The sequence below is a fragment of the Lolium rigidum genome, chromosome 1 (genome assembly GCF_022539505.1).
Source record: "Lolium rigidum isolate FL_2022 chromosome 1, APGP_CSIRO_Lrig_0.1, whole genome shotgun sequence".
In the NCBI taxonomy this organism is placed as follows: Eukaryota; Viridiplantae; Streptophyta; class Magnoliopsida; order Poales; family Poaceae; genus Lolium; species Lolium rigidum.
Window position 1 is genome coordinate 340371220 of NC_061508.1, and position 18298 is coordinate 340389517.

General features: G+C 44.5%; 2 protein-coding genes across 2 annotated transcripts; one reads left to right on the forward strand and one right to left on the reverse strand.

The window, feature by feature from the left end:
• The first annotated feature begins 2594 nt into the window (after positions 1 to 2594).
• LOC124700898 (peptide-N(4)-(N-acetyl-beta-glucosaminyl)asparagine amidase) lies at positions 2595 to 11220 on the forward strand. Its single transcript, XM_047232958.1, has 16 exons — positions 2595 to 2762; positions 2842 to 3006; positions 4214 to 4315; positions 4409 to 4495; positions 4780 to 4862; positions 5498 to 5611; positions 6638 to 6692; positions 6777 to 6863; positions 8097 to 8152; positions 8230 to 8289; positions 8401 to 8488; positions 8597 to 9334; positions 9422 to 9482; positions 9996 to 10098; positions 10757 to 10888; positions 10976 to 11220. The coding sequence occupies exons 1-16, from the start codon at positions 2625 to 2627 to the stop codon at positions 11058 to 11060; spliced, it is 2154 nt and encodes a 717-aa protein (XP_047088914.1). The 5' UTR covers positions 2595 to 2624; the 3' UTR covers positions 11061 to 11220.
• A 5604-nt stretch (positions 11221 to 16824) lies between these two features.
• Positions 16825 to 17949, reverse strand: LOC124684468 (BTB/POZ and MATH domain-containing protein 1-like). The gene has a single exon (XM_047218775.1). The coding sequence runs from the start codon at positions 17947 to 17949 to the stop codon at positions 16825 to 16827; it is 1125 nt and encodes a 374-aa protein (XP_047074731.1).
• Positions 17950 to 18298: the final 349 nt, after the last annotated feature.

Genomic DNA, 18298 nt, shown 5'->3' on the forward strand with positions numbered 1-18298 from the left:
TGTCTTGATCTCCCCGGCAACGGCGCCGGAAAATATGCTTGATGGCGTGTATTTCACACGTTCGTTGGGCAACCCCAAGAGGAAGGTATGATGCGCACAGCAGCAAGTTTTCCCTCGAGAAAGAAACCAAGGTTTATCGAACCGAGGAGGAGCCAAGAAGCACGTTGAAGGTTGATGGCGGCGGGATGTAGTGCGGCGCAACACCGGAGATTCCGGCGCCAACGTGGAACCCGCACAACACAACCAAAGTACTTTGCCCCAACGAAACAGTGAGGTTGTCAATCTCACCGGCTTGCTGTAACAAAGGATTAACCGTATTGTGTGGAAGATGATTGTTTGCAAGAAAACGGTAAAGAACAAGTATTGCAAGCAGATTTGTATTTCAAGTATTAAAGAATGGACCGGGGTCCACAGTTCACTAGAGGTGTCTCTCCCATAAGATAAAAGCATGTTGGGTGAACAAATTACAGTCGGGCAATTGACAAATAGAGAGAGCATAACAATGCACATACATGACATGATAAGTATAGTGAGATTTAATTGGGCATTACGACAAAGTACATAGACCGCCATCCAACTGCATCTATGCCTAAAAAGTCCACCTTCGAGGTTATCATCCGAACCCCCTCCAGTATTAAGTTGCTAAACAACGAGACAATTGCATTAAGTATGGTGCGTAATGTAATCAACAACTACATCCTCGGACATAGCGCCAATGTTTTATCCCTAGTGGCAACGAGCACAACACAACCTTAGAACTTTCGTCACTTGTCCCAGGTGTCAATGCAGGCATGAACCCACTATCGAGCATAAATACTCCCTCTTGGAGTTAAAAATAAAAACTTGGCCAGAGCCTCTACTAGTAACGGAGAGCATGCAAGATCATAAACAACACATGTATAATAACTTGATAATTAACATGACATAGTATTCTCTATCCATCGGATCCCGACAAACACAACATAGAGTATTACAGATAGATGATCTTGATCATGTTAGGCAGCTCACAAGATCCAACAATGAAGCACAATGAGGAGAAGACAACCATCTAGCTACTGCTATGGACCCATAGTCCAGGGGTAGACTACTCACTCATCACTCCGGAGGCGACCATGGCGGTGTAGAGTCCTCCCGGGAGATGATTCCCCTCTCCGGCGAGGGTGCCGGAGGCGATCTCCTGGATCCCCCGAGATGGGATCGGCGGCGACGGCGTCTCAGTAAGGTTTTCCGTATCGTGGCTCTCGGTACTGGGGGTTTCGTCACGGAGGCTTTAAGTAGGCGGAAGGGCAAGTCAAGAGGCGGCACGGGGGGCCCGCACCATAGGCCGGCGCGGCCAGGGGTGGGGCCGCGCCGCCCTAGGGTTTGGCCACCCCGTGGCCCCTCTTCGTCTCGTCTTCGGACTTCCGGAAGCTTCGTGGAAAAATAGGCCCCCGGGCTTTGATTTCGTCCAATTCCGAGAATATTTCGTTACTAGGATTTCGAAACCAAAAACAGCGAGAAAACAGCAACGGCACTTCGGCATCTTGTTAATAGGTTAGTTCCAGAAAATGCACGAATATGACATAAAGTGTGCATAAAACATGTAGGTATCATCAATAATATGGCATAGAACATAAGAAATTATCGATACGTCGGAGACGTATCAGACGCCATCCATTATCCGGCGGAACAACGGTCTGGAAATCCGAAAACGACGGCGAAACATGGCCGGCGTGAACAATGCCTTGGGTTGGAAGTAGTCGGTGAAGAGCTGGTCGTGGCCGCGTTCTCTTTTGCGGTCCAAGGCGGCCGCGCGCCCCGGCAAGGACCCCCGGTGCACGGGGATCTGCGAGACAATGTGCTCGTGGATGATCAGCGCAACCTCCGTGAAAAATTCGTCGTCAGACTCCTCGTCTGACGACGTGTCGATGAAGTTCTTGAAGAAGTAGTCGTCGTCGCTGTCCACCATGATCTACAGATGAAAAGGGACAAATTTCAGTACGCCCATTTCATCGAACACCTCGCAGGCGGAGGCCATCCAATGCGTCCGTAGGGACCTGCAGGCCATGGTCGTCTCGGCCGACTTGCGGTCTGGAAACACGGTGCACGAGAGCTCACCTCCGGCGGCAACGGCGCACCTGCGAACGGCGGGAGGTCTCGCGACGGTTAGAGGACAACATCGACGGCGACGGCGTCCTCCGACTCTGCTACGACGCGACAAAAGCAGCGCGGGGCCGCGACCTATGCTTCCGCCCCGCTTGCCGGCGTCTCGACGACGGTGGCCGGCGTCGACGCCGCTCCCAAATCGCCGGTCCTTGGCTGGTGGCGGAGCGGCGGGAGATGTGTGCGAGGGGTTTGTGTTTTTTGAGAAAGATAGGCGGGCCAGGGGCGGACAAGGGGAGGACGCGAGCGACCAGCCTTCGGCGTCCGCGGCCACGCAAACTCGTCCCAGATTTGGACCGGGTTTGGGTCGTCCCGAACGCCGCGGCCATCCGTTTTAGGGATGGATCCGCGTGTTGGGCCGCGTTTTTGTCCGGTTGGACCCATCCGGAAGCGCGGACATGCCCTTAGTGCCTCCCACCTGTCACGCAAACCCGTTTGAGAGTTGGACTCCACCTCAACGTGGTCCACGGAGAGAGAAGGACATGGTGTCTCGCAGGTTCCTGGTCCGGCAGGCCCCCGCCGGCGAGGAGCACGCGGTCGAGTACGACACGGAGGACGGCCTCGACGTCCTCCGCTTCCAGATCTTCTCGCTCACCTCCGTCCCGCCCGACCTCCAGAAGGTTTGTTCGCCGCCCCGACCACACACACACCCCGCGATCATCCTGCCGCTCTTCTCTGATGCGGTGTATGCCCGTGCAGATCGTGGTGGAGGCGGATGGGTCCGTGGTGGACGACGGCACCGACTTGGAGTCCATTTCCGAAGGTCTCCGCCTCGTGTCCATCGACGAGGGGAACGACGCCGACGCCGCGGCGGCGGCAAGGGCGCAGGAGAAGTCCGACGAGGAGCTCGCGAGGATGTTTCAGGTTAGTTGACATCCTTTGCAGTAGCTGATTGTTTTGTGCGATTCAGAATTGGACTAGGAGTTGACCAGTGATAATTTGGGGGTAGGGTGACTTGGTTTTGTTGGAATTTCACTGGATGAAACGGGTGCCAAATTAGCTGCATTTGGTTACATTCTGGTTTAGCTGTTACAGGATTGTTGGTGTTCATAATTTGCTTAGATTTAGCTCAGGTTTACTTTAAACCAGGTGGGAATTCATCTGTCGAGTAACTTGCCCCGATCTAGGTTGTTAGGTGGAAATGGGACGTTTAAGTGTTGTTATCCTACTGGGGAAAGAGCAGGTGAGATACTGAGGTGGAGCAACAAAAGTTTGGTGAAATATGGACACTGCGGTTTGGATGGCCTTAATGGATTTTGTACTGTTTACAGTTGTTCGAGATCGGTTTTGTTTGATTGGCCATTGGAAATGAGCAGAGGCATGCTTGATTTTGGTGGAGTCTAGCTGCGCATGTTCAAACTTGAATAGCTGTATTACGCGGATGACAATGAAATCAAGTAATTCCTTGTTCAACTACTTTGCCTAGGGGAAACGAGAGATAAGTCCAACTAGGGCATTTTGGAACGTAGGAATGGAATGTCATGACATGCCACGGGAATTGCTAATAGTTATCTGGTTGCACAACAGGATAGCACATGAATTTTTTTCTATAGAGACCGAGTGCATGCCAGATATACAAAGAGAAATTTCCAAGAGGTCTAACCTCTTGTGAGGAGCTTTATGGATTTGGGTGTAGGAAATAAACCCTTGGGCCTTGTTTGGTACTAGTGTATTTTTAGGAATTTATGTGGATTATCCCGGTCTAATCCCAAATCCCGACGTGTCCCCAAAAGCCTGTTTGTCTCTCGTGTATTAGGTCGGTGCTATCCCCACTTATCCTCAGACCCTAGTGTATTTTCCTCAAGACCCAATATACACCAACGCTCCCTTGTGTAATGGGGATTTCATGGGATGGGGTTAAACCGCTGGGGGAGTGGGCGACCGATCCCTATAAAAACACTAAACAATGCCTTATGGATTTTGAAGGTTTCACTGCTTTGAACCAAAAGGCATCTATAGGAAAAATTCATTACGGGTTAGATATGCAGAACTCTTTTGAAAATCCTTCAATCCAAAATGTCGTAACCAGTTTCAACATTCCAACTATGCTTATTTCTTGAAAATTTCTTAGGCGGAAGAAGAGGCACTTCTACTACAGCAGTACAGCATACAAAATGACGGAGGAGAGATGTTCAGAGAAAGAGTTGAGCCATACCTGCGCCAGGTTCTGAAGGTATGTAACAGGATTTTGTTTCGTTTGCAAAGCATTTCATTATATTCTGGCTGTTTCTGGTTCTTGTCTCTTGACACTTTTTTTTGGATGTAGTATGAGGATCCAATGCGTCAGGAAGCAGCACTGAAAACTGTTCCAGTAGATGAACTTAAGGAGAAGGCGCTGATCTCACTGGCCAAGGTTTCCATTTCTGCTTCTGACCTTCTGTTAGTTTACTCTTATGTTTTCAGCTTGATTTTCTCAATATTTTCAACATGGTCATGTTTTGTTGAATTTATTGATAAAGAATATCTTTGTTGGTTACAAGTTTGGCTCTAAGGTTGTTGTATTTTACTGCTATCTTGCAGATTAACACCATGGCTGCGTCTTGATATTTTGTTGTTGTAATTATGTTGATTGCTATGTTACATTCTATGTTTGAATAGATGTGTTGACAGAAATTCTTACACAAGATTTTTTAGTAGGAAGGGACCTTCAGTCCTTCGAAAAATGAAGAGGATCATGCCTTTCTGTTGCAATTGCTTTTCTGGTTTAAGCAATCATTCAGGTTACTGAAACACTCTCATGCCCCAGCTTTCAGTCATTGCTTTCTTCAAATGATGAGTGTTGTGTATCTGCTATCATGTATACTCTTTGGCACTACTTTCTCCGTTTTGAAACATATAAAGAGGGACCTTGAATTTATTTTCTGAAAATTAGCTATTTGAAATATTAAACAGTGCCGTCAAAGGAGTCAATCAAAGAAGAACATGACTGAATGATCACTACGCCCCTAATGAATAACTCTGGTGGTATTTGCATGGCTCCACTTTAGCCTATGGAAGATAGTTTTTTTTTTTCCTGAACACGTTGTAAAATACCTGTCATTTCTTATCAGTAGAAGAATGCCGAGAAAGAACAACTTACAACTCACTAACAGTGGGATGACCAATAAATAGAAGATAAGATCAAAACAGAGGCTAAACCAGAACAAAAACCAACACCGACAAACCAAAATATTGCCTTATCCTTATCTAATCTTCAAGCAAAGATAAAATTGGAGCTATCTTTCTGAGTGTCTGTACTTGGATTTCTACACTTTCATGATTCTCCGTACACAGTGCACAGTCTGTGCATGTGATGGAATAGCCTACAGTGGAGCTCATACGTTTCATTATCTAACAGTGATGCTTATCTTTGCAGATGGGTTAATGCCGCACCTTGTGACAGCTGTGATCGTGAGACATCTATGGTTGGAATGGGCAACCCACTTCCCTCGGAGATTGAATTTGGTGCCTCACGTGTCGAGATCTATAGGTAGCAGTTGAATTTTATTTCATATCTTAATTCGAATTTAATTTAGAAGGTTCATGTTTCCTTCAATAGCATGCAATTAGATATACAAGTAAATCATAATTCTAGTAACTGAAACTTGTTTACTGTTGGAGCAACTCTGGCAAGATTATCCCTTTAGGTGTAATCTGTGAGACAACTTATGTTACAGGAACAAGAAGTAATGGAAATTTCCAATATTCTCTAACAACATTCACATAGTATGCATTAACCATGATTTCAGATCCAAATTTGTCACACATGCCGAGAAACGAAAAACAAAACAAAATCTGCTTTTTAATATGATTGGAAGCTTGTCATTAGAATCCGTCACTATTCACGCCAGGATCTGTCTTCTTTGTTCTCTTGATGTGCGGACCATGCAGATCTGGAATTTTGTTCCATGGCAGATGCATCTTGTGTCAATGTTGTATTGTTTTGGACCTCCATCCTGCTAGATCTAATTTAAATGGGTGGTAGTGCCCAAGTTGACCCCTGGTTATGTTGCTACCATTTTCCCATTCCATGTCTATGTTATTATTTATAAGGTGGAACTTCATCTGCTTCAGTTTGGCCTTTGTCAAGCATCATTCCGGATATTTCTTTACCCTGGGACTGTAACTGCAGCATAAGACAAATCCTTGATGCACTTCCAAATGCCATCTGTATCTGAACAAATAAAGGCTGTCAGGATCAGGATCCTAGGGAGGATAGTTTTCAAGATGATATAGTCAGGATTTATGAGTATGATAGCGTGCTTATTAGAAAAATGTGATTATAAAGATCATTGGCTCTACTAGATCACTTCCGTATGGTCCTGACTCCTGAGTTAGATCCTACTTAGTATCTGGACTGAAATGGCCCCATAGGATTAAGATATCATAAGATCCTATAACTATAATACCAGAATAAATGTACTTGTATTCTAACTCTATCTCCTTTCTCAGCTGATGCTACACGATCAATATTCTTAGAACTTCATTTGCATATACTGACATATTCTATTTTTAGGTGCAACCATTGTTCTAGCATCACCCGTTTCCCAAGGTACAATGATCCATATAAGGTATGAGTGAGCTGACCCAGTCTCTTGATCCAGGTAGAGTGTTTTTTTTAACCAAACTGGGAATTGATATTTCTTGCTTTGAAGCTTATACAAACTAGGAAAGGGCGTTGTGGAGAGTGGGCAAATTGCTTCACATTCTACTGTCGAGCTTTTGGATATGAAGCTCGTTTGGTTAGTTTCATGAAGCTCATAAATTCATCTTAGCTATAAAGGATTATAGTTTCAGCATAGTGATTCCATATTTGTCAAATGGGTCCACCCTTTTGTCTTTCCCTGTCTCTGCCTTTCACATCTTACATATTCATCCATATTTGAGGGTGACATTGAATATCAAATTGTACACACTATTTGTTCACTAAATTTGTCAGCACGAAAAGTATGGCTCAGATTCCCTGTCCAAACAACTGTTTCTGCAATCCTTTGAATCTTATGCGGATCCTATTAATAAAATATGGATGCCATTATTTTAGATTTTCTACCCTAAATTCCAGATTACAGATTTGAATATGATAAATCAAGATATGTATTTTCTGCAGCATGTTTGATTAATAGGACCTGAATCATGTTAGAAGATAAAAACGGTTTTATTTTAGAGGATCAAACCTGTTTCATTAAGAACTAGACTTCTCCACATGAGGACTGTTTTGGACTCTCCAGCTAATACACTATTGATAATATTAAACTAAAAAAATCGGGTAGGTATCTTTCTAGTATTCCCACTACTACAATCTGTGTTCTTCATCATAGGACCATGATGATGGAGTATGGAGCTAATTTCTTTTTTATCATGATATGTGCCACTGAAATACTTAACACCAGGCTAGACTCGTGACTGATTTATGTCTCGTGAAAATGGTTCCAGTCTCTGCTTCTTGTGAGTTCTGTTTCATCATTCAGTTTGTAAGCATCCTTGGCAGTAGAACATAGATTAGGGATGACAAACAAGGGAGGAGAAATTGATAACTGTTCTTATTGTTTAACTTGGCAGATTGATTTGTATATGGGGGTGCCCCTTATAGAAAGGGAAATAACATGACCCTCAAGAAAGAAATTTATCTTTAACTCTCTTGAATTTTCTACTTAAATAATATGCTTTATTTGTTTAAATACTGCCTATTATAGTCATGCACATAACACAGTTGCTTTAGGTTTCTCCAAAAAGCATTTATTCGAGTGCTCGTCCTATCTCTGTATTGCTGCCACTCTTGTATGTGTGTTACTAGTCCTGAGTTTATATGGTCCACTGGTGACTAGTCCTTCCTCTTAGTCAAGTTCAACCAAATATGCTTTTTTTTTAAGGCAATTTAAGTTCTGCTACAGTTCTGTGTAGAGCAACAACGAACCTGTAACTGTTTATTTCTACTGTGGCCAATAAATTGAGCATGCTTACTGTTTACTTTACAGATTCTGGATTTCACTGATCATGTGTGGACAGAATGTTATTCAAACTTGTATGGGAGGTTAGTTTAACCTTCTGCTCCTTCTATTGCAGTATTCTGTTATCCTTTTATTAATGCCACACCTCTGGAATGTTTAGATGGATGCACCTAGATCCATGCGAAGGAGTCTATGATAATCCATTGTTGTATGAGAAAGGGTACTATAATTCTGCCCAAGTGATTTCTGCATATCAATTTGCCATACAATTAATCTGATAATTTGTCTAATTTTTACTGCATACTGATTTGGTGTTGCATGGATTTTCTAGGTGGAGCAAGAAGTTAGATTATGCCATTGCTATTTCAAAAGATGGAGTACGCGATGTAACAAAACGCTACACCAGAAAGTGGCACGAGGTATAGTTTTTCGCTTGGTTAGGGCCTGTGTTGGGGGTGGGTAACCTTTGTTGTTTGTTATAAATTGTTTTCATTATTTATCTCGTGTCACACACATTTACATTTCAGGTTCTCTCTAGGCGAACAATTACTTCAGAGGATACAGTTTCAGCTGTTCTACTGAATATAACTGGGAAGTGTCGTAGTGGACTGTCAACTGATGAACTCTCAGCCATAGAAAACCGTGACATTAAAGAGTCCGAGGAGCTTACCAAAGCTGCATATCTTGAAGTCAACAACAACATATCTTTACCTGGAAGGCAAAGTGGTTCTGTGGAATGGAGAACAGCAAGGTTAGAATTGGGCCAAGGAGACTCACTCAGTTGCTCATCGTGTCCTGTTCGGAAATGCGTGGATGCTCATGTTTCAAAAATATATGATGCTCTTTCAGCGGTTCTTTCTCATTTTTGTGATACAAACATCCCTAAAGGAAGAATTATTGAAGTTTTTGACACACTGAGGAGCTTGATGCAAAATCTTAAAGATGCCAACTTCAGAAGCAGGAGAGTTACATTGGACCAAAAATCACAACAACTTTTTGAGGATATACTTCCCTTTGCTGAAAGATTGCTTTCTGCTATTTCTTTGAAAATGGAATTAGGCACTGATGGAGATCGATCTGTGGCTACAGATGGAAATCTAATACACGCATCCTTAGCATTACCAGTAGCACTAGATGCAGTTGATGAGATACTGAGTAACTATAAGAACAATATCTTTTACACAAAAGGTCATCAATTCCCAAGAGGCAATAGGCTCTGCTCAGGTTCAGTCCTTGCAAGTAGTGAGCAACTCCCAGCTGGAATTGTATGTCTTGCAAATCTGCTAATTGTTCATTTCTATATATATGTATATCTTCTCATGATTTTCCCTAAAATAGTAAAATCATTTCAGGCAACAGCGGCATTTGACGGAATTCGCCTGTCCAAATGGGAAGAACCTGACGGAGCCAAAGGTAATTTAGTTCTAGCAACATTACTTTTTGTGCACAATCAATCTTAACATGATCTGATGAAAACGGTAGTGCGCAACCACGTGGGGCCTTATTACCTAGGTGGAGCCATATATTTTTTGTCAATCATGATAACTAAAGAAGTTTGACATCTGAATGATTTCCATTACTTCCAAACCTATTCGTGTCCCAGATGGATATATCCATTTGGAACTTTGGAACTGATCTTATGGGGTCAGTTAGAATGTACATGTCTCGAGTTTATTCTAAAAAACCGTTGCGGAATTTCATCAATCTCCATCAACAAGTTCTAGATGGCAAAACCTTTTGCTCCTAAGTCTCACCACCAATATTATCAACTTTTGGTAGTAGTGTCTGGTACTCTGGTCGATTGTTGTGCTGATGTTCCGCAGAATTTTCATGCTGTATTAAAGAACGTCAGTGGAATTGTTTCAAATGCTTACAAATGTGAAATTTTATTGATTTGCTATATTGGCTAACAAAATCATTATGCAGGATGTTGGCTAATATATAAATTGGATGATGGCCAAACTTGCGAGTTGGAGTCATATGATTTGATGTCAGCTAATGATGTTCCAGGGAGGGATCCAATGGACTGGTATGATAACAAAAACACCTGTTCTTGATACTTTGGTACCTTGCAGGATACAAATACAGTTTGTATTAAAGTTTGACATTTGTACACATGCTTTATCTAGCATTGCATGTGAACTTCCAAGTTAAATTTGCTTGGTTGTCTGATGTGATTTTTTTTGTCTGATGATAATCAAGCTTTATCCTTTATGTTATGCATGCAAAATAACTCATGATTTCCTGTCGGCCCATAGCCCTGTAGGGGTCACCAGGCCAAGTTGGGGTCCCATCTCAACTACAGACACATATCCTTAGGATTTGCGAGGATTAGATTATATTTAAATCATATTAAACACCATAAGTTAGAGATAGCCTGCTTATATAAGATAATGACCCCTTGCCATCCCTTATAAAAAAAGAGAGCACATATCCGTTCTCAATTAATCAGAGAATAATCCAATCTGTTTCTATCATTTTTAATTGCTGTTTAACTGACAAGATTGTTAATTTAAGTTGTTAAGAAAAAAGTGTTGCTTGCTACTTAAGATTTTCACATTGTTAATTGAAGTCGATGTCAGATATGTTACAAACTGTGCCAGCTTTTAATTTTCGAACTGGTGATATTCTGAGGATTTTGGATTGTCGAAAATATTCTCTAAGTGACTTAAAATGTTATGTTGCAGGGTTCTCGAAGGGAGCGCAGATGGAGGATCTACCTGGAGCACTATTGATCCTCGGAGTTCTGTCATGTTTGAAAGCCGTTTCTGTAGGAAATCATTTGCTGTTGACAAGAGATACACGGCAAATGCATTTCGGTAGGCTCTATAATATTGGCTGGTATAGATGTGGTGCGTTATATTTTTTTTCCTTGCACCTAAAAAGGTTTTGCTCACCTCTGGCAGGTTTCGGTTTCTACGTGCAAGAGAATCCAGTGGCAATCCAAGGTTTCAAATAGGATCCATTGACCTTTACGGGAAAAACACATGACCTGTCACAGGAAGCGTGCTTAACTTGTGTTGAAACACAACAAATGACATTTAAACCTTTCAAAGCAATCTGTTTCTATCAGTTTTAATTGTTGTTTCACTGAACCAATGGCTTGTACGTACAAGCAAAAAACCCAGCAAAGTGGCATTTATTTACCTTATACCTTCACTCGTTTTTTTCTCTTCGATTGTGGCCTCTTGCTCCCACCAATTCCACTGGTTTGGTATCGCCCAATGTATGCTGCCACGATGGGTTCATATGGAGAATTCAAGTTCCTGGGTTCTCCATTTCCCCCAAAAAAAGAAAGTTCATGGGTTCATGAACTGTGTCGGACTAGATAGACACACTAGTCACTAGGCGACTAGTAACACTACCCGTGCTATCACATGCAGGAGATAATTAGATATACATTTTTTTGAGGGAAAGCCATCATGGCGGTTTACATTAATTAATTTTGGAAACATGGATACATAGTTTTAAGTTGCATCAACCAAAAAACCCAGGAGAATCTTCCTTCTAAACAATCCTTAGCTTTTGCTAGCTAAAGTATGAGCCACCATATTGGCCTCCCTAGGATAGTGTTCAAAAACAACATCTACAAAATCCCTACATAAAGCAACGCACTTCTCATATCCAGCAGCATAGGGACGTAGCCACGTAGGTATTGCCTCGATCTGTCATCACCTCAATCACTTCAGAGCAATCAGAATTTATAATCAATTTATTGCAACTCAAAGATTCAGCTAGCGTCGTGCCATCATGAAGAGGTGTTGCATCTATTGAATGATGCAAAACCTACCTGCATTGAAGAAACCGTGATCGTCTCTAAGGACCGACCTAGTTGCACCTGGCGTAGTTAGTCACTAGTGCGGTAATACCTTGAGCTGTACGAACCTTTTGACGGATCATTTCACCATGTGTTCTTTGTTCCCACCAAACATACCAGATGGTAGCAGTCCCCGTCTGCGTAAGAAGAAGGTCAACTAGTACCGAAAAGGAGCCTTCGAGTCCATAGTGCATGCATTTTGAATCACCATCGAAATATCGAGATGCTCCAAGATTTCTTTTACCCGCGAGCATTGAAAATATGCATGTCTGATACTCTCAGAGTCTAGCATCCATAAAGAACATATTGAAACATACACAATGCATCTATTTACCAAAACCCCATTGCGAGGTATAGCGTCAAGGCGTGACCGGATCTTTATTTTCACTTGAGTCCTCAATAACCAAATTATTTCCCACACCGGCCACGTAAACGAGGAACCAAACAAATTTGTCCTTAGTTTTCGGCCATGTTGGTGATCCCACTCTCTATGATAGGCAGATTTGACCGTAAAAATCTAATTCTTATTGAAATTCCATGAAACAAAGTCCCTCATCATATTCCTTGATAGATATTACTTAAATATCCCCTCCTTCTCATGAAACAATGTTGATTTTTTTTTTCAAAATTCGGATGTATTAGATACTAGTTAGTGTCTAGATACATCTAAATTTATACAAATTAAATAGCCGTCTAGATACATCTAAATTTATACAAATTTCAGATAAGTTTAACGGAGGGAGGGAGCATAACTTTCCCAGTTTTTAAGTACTAGCACAAAACCCGTGCGTTGCTACGGCCGCCTTAAATAAAATCAGCGATATTCATATGTTTAAAATTCGTATGACAATCTAATCCTAAGAACGCTTATCACAAATATGTATTTGGAGAAATTGATTGCGATTTACTCACTAAAATAGCTAGAGCTTGTTATTATCAATTTCTGAAATATTAGAAAATTAATCCAGACCATAAGAACATGGAGAGAAACTAAAAGGCACCTAGCTTTCCATGAAGCCAATCCAGTTTCATCACTGAATTGTTTAGCTAAGTGATGCTCTCTGATCTTTCCTTCAGCTGTATCACCCTGAATTATTTACCGAGAACTTTATATGGCATTCAGCCTTTTCTTTGAGCTTAGCACCCTCACTGTTGCTACTTCTCTTTATTATTGTTGCTCTGTGTGTCTGTTCATAAGTCTTTTCCTGTAGAAAGTTTTTGAATCGGCCATGGTCCATACAGTGGCGGACGCAGGAAAGAATTGGAGGGGGGGCACACCTCAATTTTTTTTTTGCGCACCCCCAAATTGTGAAAAACCTTTGCATAATGAAGTAATGAACAATATACAAGATAAATTCATTGCATTGGAGTTCAATACATATACTAAAGTGTCGATTTTTGCCCTTCTTTTTTGTTGGCGGGAAAGCATGCTCATATGGTCGGCATGGACCTTTTAGGATATATCCTCTCCAAACATCATCTTGAATATTAACATCATAACTTGAAATAGGAATCCTGTCCCCCGGATCATATGGACAAAAGTGAGCATCATATGACCTTGCATTTGGTTGTTGGGGTGAGGGTGGGTGTGGTGTTGTATCTTCAATATCAATCTCACTCTCAACATCGGATTCAACTTCTTCATCGTGAACAATATAAGATTGGACCGGAGATGCAATCTTCTTTGATGCTTGTTTCTGAAAAAGTAGCGCAATTTGGCTATTTCTCTTCATTTCTACACAATTGAAACATTCAAACATTACTAATTTAACAATTTTATGTGTTCTTCATCATATAAGACTTAACATACATTGATAATTTGATACATAGACACATGAAAATAACAATTTTTCATACAAACAGAGAATCATATGCAAATAGCAAATTGGATAGTGAATAGCAAAATTAGCCTCTCACTTCTGGTCGCAGGCTCGCAGGCAGCAGTGTATCTTGGCCGGGGCGGGCTTCCGTCGGTGCCAGTCAGCTAGTGCTGCGGCCGGGCGGCCGGCACGGCAGCAGCGACAGCGAGGGCCTCAGAGAGTCAGAGGCGGGGCGGCGGACGCAGCTGGGCGGGCCGCGGGCGAGCGCCAGATTGGGCGGAGCCGATGGGCAGCAGCAGCGGCGGGGCTGGGGCGGCGGGCGGCGGCGGGGCCGGGGCCGGGGCGGCGGCCGGCGGGTGGCGGCTGCGGTCAGGCTCGGGACGCGCGTGGAGACTGGTGGTGGAGTGAGGAATCGAAGGACTCCTCCAGGGCTCCAGGCTCCAGGGTGGGCTTGCTCAATCGGGCTTTTTTTTTCATTTTTTTTTCATGGGTACAAGTTGGGCCAGCGAATTTCTGGGTGGGCCACGGCCCCCCCGGCCCCCCCCGCTGCGTCCGCCAATGGGTCCATAGACGGTTGTGTAGCGCGAACTCCAACAACCAAGATATGCAGCCCAACGTTGCTAGGTGCTCAGACTAAGGAGCAAAAAAAAGTCTCGGATAGGATCATCCGCTCTGATTTGGTTCTAGGCCAGGGAGACAAGAGAAAGAAAACTGTAAAGACGCATGTTCTTTGCAAGCCACATACTTCCTGAGGAAGGATCATTAAGAGCTATCGATATTCAGATACTCCATCAAGAATTTTCACTTATCTCGTTGCGTACAGCAGCAACGATTCATCTGAGCAAGAGGTCGATCATCACGAGACACGGTAACGATGCTGGCCAGACCTCCCGGTCGCCTCTTCCGCCACAAGTAGTCGAGCTCCTCGTTGCAGTAATATCGGGCGATTGACGTATCTAAGCAGAGCTCTCCGGCTACGAACAGACGATCAGACAAAACAAAACGTACGTGTCCGGTTTTTATTGGGAGGGCCCAGGATGATTTTCTGATGGATTCGGTTCTCTCCGTCCCGAGCGGACGTGGGACGAACGCTGCATGCTAGACGTGCCCGTTCTGGCTCTGGACCTCGAGTTCTCGACGGTGCTGGGAATCCCGCACAACGCTGGCTGGTGGCTGTCATCGTTCTCGTCCGCACTTTGGTCGTGGTCGGGCTGGAGGAGGACCGTCGAGGCCGAGGGCTGCCGCCTGCTGTTCCCGCCCCGCGGCCGCCTCGTCTTAATCAAAAATTTGCATGGATCCTGAACAAAGACAACCCTGACGGGCTGCAGCACACATCGCTGCTATTTTTGGTCATTAACTTCTGTGTTGGCCAAGCCTCACGCCGGCTGTTGAACTGAACTAATCGATTGACCTTTCCCTTACACGTCGTAGTGCAGGGACCCGTCGCCGCCACCTTGTCTTCCGCTGTAGCGAGGCCGACCCGGCCGCTGCCACGAGTTTAACCGGTAATTTATCGATCTACATCTGGGCCATTATATATAGAAATATGATGCGCAAGCCGTAGCTAGGTAGGATGGTTTGATCCGGATTGGACTCCTCATGCGCCAGGAAACCGGCGACCCTTTTTTTTTTGCATGGTAGGAAACCGGCGACCCGACGCTGCAGAAAGAGTTCGGTAGGCTGCGCTCCACACAGAATTACGTAGGTATAAGGTGCGACGTAATAGATCCGTATTCATAGATATTGGGCCTAGGATTTTTAGGAGTCAGAAAAAAAACTTTGGCCTGTTGTGACACCAGGCAGCCACCTATTGCAATTTAATAGTAAAGATATACTAATTTGGCTAAACTTGCCCCATGTCTTGTCTGATCGCGTATCAAGTTAACCTGCGGAAGTTAAGTGGATATGAACACCCCAAGGGATGATCCTAGAAGCGCAGTTCTTTAACGGGGTGTTTCCCTGACACTTCCCATTTAAAATCACCACATCCTCCTCCAAACCCTCTCAATAAGTAATGGCAATAAGATATCTCAGTTTTCTCCAGCTGTAATATGTGAATTCTAGGTTTCAACACAGGGGACAAAGAATCAAGAAAAAGTCTAACGAGGTGTAAAGAACAAATATAAACTAGCCGCCAACAAAGAATTTCTTGGAATTAACATGCATACATGTAGATATGCTATGAACAACATGAAAGCAAATAGGATCTCCTAGTGAAACAGTTAATGCACGCGCAACTGCTTTGCAATACTCACCAGAGAGATAAATTGTAGGTCTAATAGAGTTTTAAGCAGCAAACTAATAACCTGAACAGCATCATTCCTGATTCTTGGCAAGATCACACATATGCAATGATGGAGACGGAAAGTAAAACTAATTTTCGACTCCTCTGAAATTTAGGATAAAATAAGCGACGTCTAGGATACCATTGCTGCACATTACTGAACTACGGAGTTGAGAACATGGTGATCAACTCTTTCACGACGGAGGGTCAGGTTGTAATGAACAGCACAAGGGATATGATACTCCCCATTTTTAAATCAGCACATCCTCCACCAAGACCCTCTTAAGAAGCAATCTCAATAAGATATCTCAGTTTCTTCAGCTGTGATATGCAAATTCTGGGTTTCGACACAAGGGGCAAAGAATCAAGAGAAAGCCTAACGAGGTTTAAAGAACAAATATAAACTACTCATTTTGCAGGGTTTTGACAGAGGGGGCTACCCTAAATGAAGCAGCATCTTGAACACTGGGACTACCCTATATCAGGAGTATCTATCTCCAAACAAATCATTTCTTGGAAGTAAGATGCATACATGTAGATATGCCATGAACAAGCTGAAAAGAAATATATGATCTCCTGATGGAACAGGTGAGATACAGGTGCTTTGCATTACTCATGAGACAGATAAATTGCAGGTCTAATAGTAGAGTTAACCAGCAAACTGTAACATGAATAGTATCGTTCCTGATTCTTGGCAAGATTGAGTAATAAGCTAATGTGCGATGAGTCCTTGGAAATTTAGGATAGATGTAGTAGTCATATATATACCATGAGAAATAAGCGATGCCATATACGTGTAGGAGGAAGCAGAGGATAGCACCATGGTGGTGCACACTAGTTTGGAGCTGACATGGTGATGAGCTCTTTGAGGAGCGAGGGGCAGGTTGTGGCTAGATGGTGGAAGCCATCGCTGTCCATGGCTGCCCTGAGATTCCCTGGAGAGGTGAGAAAATGGAGGCACGCACTCTTGAGCCCAGCGCAGTTGTGCAGTTCAGCCAATGCGAGGATGTTGGCCACGGTGCTGACATTGATGTACTTGCAGAGCCTGTCTTCACAAACCAGCTTCATCCTCTCCATGGCGTACTTGTCCGCCGCGACAAGCAGGTGCTGGCACATGACATCTTCCTCCTCCTTTTCCATCTCCGGCAACGAGTCGGTGTAGACGAAGCAGAGCAGGGCCTTGAATACCTGCGCCTCCATGTCGTGTACGCGGACGACCGAGCCGGAGCCGTTGGCGGTGTTGCCCTCCTTCATCGAGCCGAAGAGCTCCGCGCTGAAGACCGGTGACCGTGCCGCGAGCACGCAGCGGTGCGCGGCGAAGGTCTCGCCGCCGGCCTCGAACACGACGTCGGCGCCCCTTTCGGCGAGGAGGAGGCCGGCGAGGTGGCGGTTCAGGTCGGGCGGGGGCACCTTGACGAACTCGGGAGCCTCTTTTTTGTCGGCGCTCCCCTTGCCCTCGACGCGGACCCTGTGGATGACGACGACGTCGCACCTGATCGTGAAGGAATCGTTCTTGAGAAACTTGGAATTCTCCAAGGCGCCGAGGTGCACGAACTTTGGGTAGCCCAGAGCACCCTGGCTGGCGAAGCTGTACGCAGGTGTTGCGGGCGGCGGTGGCTTGACCTTGTTGTTGTTGTTGTTGAGGAAGAAGAGCGCGCGCTTCTTGTTGTTCTCGAAACCAAATCGGAACTGCGCCGTGACATTGTTGGTGACGTTGTCGTGGAGGACGAGGTAGACGGAGATGTGGCCCGCGCTCTCCTCGCGGTCGCCGTTGGGGTAGTAGTCGATCCTCCAGAGATGGCCCCCGACGGTGAAAGGGCAGGAGCTGAGGCGATGGCCGACGGGGAGGGCCGTGAGGCTTGAGTAGCCGTGGATCTTGAGGTGGTGGTACCCGCTGGACGTCTGGGCGATGATGGCGGAGGCGGAGGCGGAGGCGGAGGCCGTGGCGGTGGGCGACATGGCGAGCCTAGCCTTGCGGCGGGGGAAGGGAGGGAGCTCCGGCGAGGCCTGATTGGTAGTGCCCGTGTAGGGTTTTAGCGCAGAGGTGCAGCCTGGAATGGGGAATTGGGAGATCGACGAGGCCAAATACGGAAAGCCAGAAGGGACACGAAGCCGAGGGTACTCGCTTATTGCGAGCAGCAGTCCGTCAGGGTCGCCTGCGTGCGTGCTAGGCTGGGCCGGCCCATTCATATTTCTCCTTTTCGTTTTCGTTTTTATTTTTAGTCTTCACTATTTTTCTGCTTCTATTTCATTCTCTGGTTTTTTAAGATAAATACATGACCATATATATTTTTTTCGGCACATGAAG

Coding starts and splice junctions, on each gene's coding strand:
- LOC124700898 (XM_047232958.1), top strand. CDS start 2,625: ATGGTGTCTCGCAGGTTCCTGGTCCGGCAGGCCCCCGCCGGCGAGGAG. Junction 4,496..4,779: donor CGCTGATCTCACTGGCCAAG/GTTTCCATTTCT, acceptor ATTTTTTAGTAG/GAAGGGACCTTCAGTCCTTC. Junction 9,483..9,995: donor AGAACCTGACGGAGCCAAAG/GTAATTTAGTTC, acceptor ATCATTATGCAG/GATGTTGGCTAATATATAAA.
- LOC124684468 (XM_047218775.1), bottom strand. CDS start 17,949: ATGTCGCCCACCGCCACGGCCTCCGCCTCCGCCTCCGCCTCCGCCATC.